This window comes from Galeopterus variegatus, unplaced genomic scaffold (assembly GCF_000696425.1).
Source record: "Galeopterus variegatus unplaced genomic scaffold, G_variegatus-3.0.2 Scaffold122, whole genome shotgun sequence".
NCBI lineage: Eukaryota > Metazoa > Chordata > Mammalia > Dermoptera > Cynocephalidae > Galeopterus > Galeopterus variegatus.
In genome coordinates this window covers 68,160-71,298 of record NW_007726233.1, presented here as the reverse complement: position 1 = coordinate 71,298, position 3,139 = coordinate 68,160, and the positions used below count along the sequence as shown (strand labels likewise).

At 39.9% G+C, this 3,139-nt stretch overlaps 1 protein-coding gene across 1 annotated transcript in view; it reads left to right on the top strand.

Annotated features, from left to right (window-relative positions):
* The window catches only part of C8A (complement component 8, alpha polypeptide), a 60,799-nt gene that overhangs the window by 27,268 nt on the left and 30,392 nt on the right, over window positions 1-3,139 (top strand). Inside the window, 2 exon segments of the mRNA XM_008588153.1 lie at window positions 447-501; window positions 504-686. Coding sequence (XP_008586375.1) covers window positions 447-501; window positions 504-686 — 238 coding nt within the window.

Here is a 3,139-nt window from a genome sequence, read left to right as displayed (position 1 = left end):
GTACAGATACTTGTTCAGATTTAATTAAATGACATTTCACCATGTCATCAAAAACACTCTAAGCATACTTTTTAGCAGACACGTAATATTTGCAAAGGAGGTTGTGCAGTGCAGTGCTTTGCTTAGATCTGGGAAAAGTGTGGAGATGAGAATGGACTGGGGCAGAACAGAGGTGACAGCACAGTGAAGAAGCCGTGGTAGCAACTAACCCAGGTGAGAGTTGATGGGAACATGACCTGGGCAGGAGCAATGGGACAGAGATGAAGGCATGAGAGAAGAAGTCTGGCACACACTGGTGTCTATAAATGCTTGTAAAATATAATAATACTCCATCACGTGTATTTATGTTCACAGCTACCAAGCGCTGACCTTTGCACGATCTCATGTGGTAAAACATACGCTCTCTTTGTTCTTTTGCCTCATTCAATGGTGATTGCTGTTGGCAGAAATACAGCTTTATGAGAATTTTCACAAAGGTGCAGACTGTCCATTTTAAGATGGAGGGGACAATATTATGCTGGATGAAGGAATGCTGCAGTCATTAACGGAGCTTCCAGAGCAGTACAATTACAGCACATACACCAAGTTCATTAATGACTATGTCATCCATCACATCATGTCTTGATCCATGGGTGGCACTTATGAATATATCCTGGTGCTTGACAAAGAAAAAATGGAATCACTTGGTAAGTAGAGCAGAAGCTTTTACGTGCACATGATCAGAACACACACCGGGGCATGGCTGGCAAGTTTCTAAGAGCTGACTATGAGCCATGGGTGATTTCATTTAGTTTACACAACAACTCTATAAGTAATACTTAATAGCATATGTATTACTGTTTCCAGGGACTGAGATCTAGATGGGTGAAGTGACTTGCCAAAAAGTACCACAAATGAAATTTGAACTCAGGCTTGTCTACCCACCTCTCTGCCCCCACCAAAAACACAAACCAAAAAATCCCCAAAAAGAACCCAAACAACAACAACAAAAACCCCCCAACTATATGTTTTCTATTAGATCACAGTTATCTCCTTAAAAATAAAGAACTTTGGGGATTTTGTTATTTAAAATGTGAAAACTTGTTGATTCTTGGTTAATGGAACTACCACACAGGCAGTCAGTGAAGCTAAAAACCTGGAGTCCTCCCAGACCCCTCCTGCTCCTTCATTGCTGTAGATCTCAAAGTCCCTTCAGTTCTCTCTGTCCATCTGCTCTTCTCCATCTCCACTCCTGCAGGGATAGGGGGGCTCTTGTCTTTCACTTAGCACTTCACTGGCTTCCAAATGGTCTCTGGGGGAGGCGCCCCCCTTCCAATTCTTTCTTGACAATTGCTACCAGGCAGATCTTTCTATTTCAAAGATCTGATAACATCACTTCCTTGCTTCATATCCTAAATGGCTAAGAATAAAGTCTAAACTACTTAGCACGGCATCAACAACTCTAACCCACTACAACAGTGGTTCTCAAAGCCTGGACCCCAACAGGCAGCAGAGCATCACCTGGGAACTTGCTAGAAATGTAAATTCTCAGGCCTCCGTGCCAAACGTATGTAAATCAAAAACTCTGGGTGTGGGCCCAGCAGTCTGTGTTTAAACAAGCCCTCCAGATGATTCTGATGCTCACTCACTACAGTTTGAGAACCACTAAGTCAATGAGTGAGTGAAAGGATGAGATATTTATCCATATTGCAAAGCCCGCTCAAATTCCCGATTCCAAGAAGTTTCCCTGAGTGTACCAGCCCCAGCTGGCCACTCCTTTTCTTCTACAATTCATGTAAATTACACACTCTTTAGTCTTTGAAAAGCAATTTTTCAAATTTTAATATTTTCTCCTCATTTAGATAGCAAGATCTTTGAAAGCAAGTATTATATTTGACACTTTTCTGTCTCTTTAGCTCTCAACACAGGGCTTAACACATAGTGAGTGTGCAAAACAAGACAGAGAGTTTAAGAGGGGGCATTAATTCATATTTCAGGCTAGGATCATTCATTAATTCATCATCTATTTTTTTTTAATAATCCACATTGCTCTATAGAGGATCCATTATATGTTTGTTCTAGGAATACAATGGTGAGCAAATCTAAATATAGTTCCAACCCTCTTGCAGCACAGTATTTTTCAAACTGCAGGTTGCAGTCCAATAATAGGCCTCAAAATCAATGTATAGATCACAAACAAATTTTGGAAAACAACAACAACAAAAGGATAGAATAGAAAATCTCGTAGTGAATTGTAGGCACTGAAGGTAAGTTACTGCTTCAAGAAACTTTTTCCAGTTAAATAAAGACATGTATACATGTACTGGATCATAATTCAAAATAAATAGCTGACTATGGATCAATGTAAAAAGAGTTTGAAAAACTTTATTTAAGTGGGAATCATTCAAAAACATTAGGAAGGAAAAATAATTAACATTTATTGAATACCTGTTAGGTTTCAGGTGCTACTGCAAATATTTTCATCTCATCTTCTTGACAACACTTGGAAATTGATGGTACCCCAGTTTTAGCTACATAAACATGTGGCTCATCAGGGAGGTTAATTGCTTCCCCCAGGGCTGCAGGAATCTGGGGTCAGAGCCCTGGACCAGTGGTCTTCCACCGTGAAGTTGTTGTATAGCCTTTCATTTGGGTTCCTAGTCTTTGGTGTTGGATTAGTAATTAATTGCCTGGGGTATCTGGTAGCCCCTCCTTTAAAATCTGTGGGGCAGAAATGGGCTTCCAATGTGGTTAATATTCAGAAGGAACCCACCGACAAATTGTGCCAGGGATAATTACCTCAGTTCTGTTTATAGAAAACCATATGTCGATAATAGCACAGTTTGCTATTTGTGAAGAGCTGATTTTCTATAAATCTGGAAAGTTAGCATTGTTTTTCTATAAATATGGAAATGTGCTAATCATCACCTCATCTGCTGGAGACTGGTAATAAATCAGAATGTCATTTACATATTAACCTACAAAGAACAAAAACATCTACCTTCTATCCCTTTGACAAATAGAATCATGCACGCCCTCTCTCCATGTTTGATGTTTGACTAGATTTTTCTGTTTCTTTCTCATCTTCTCTCTCTCTCTCTCATTCTTTCTTGGTATCTTCTCTCTCTCCTTCTCCTCCCCCCCCCACATCTGCTATCCT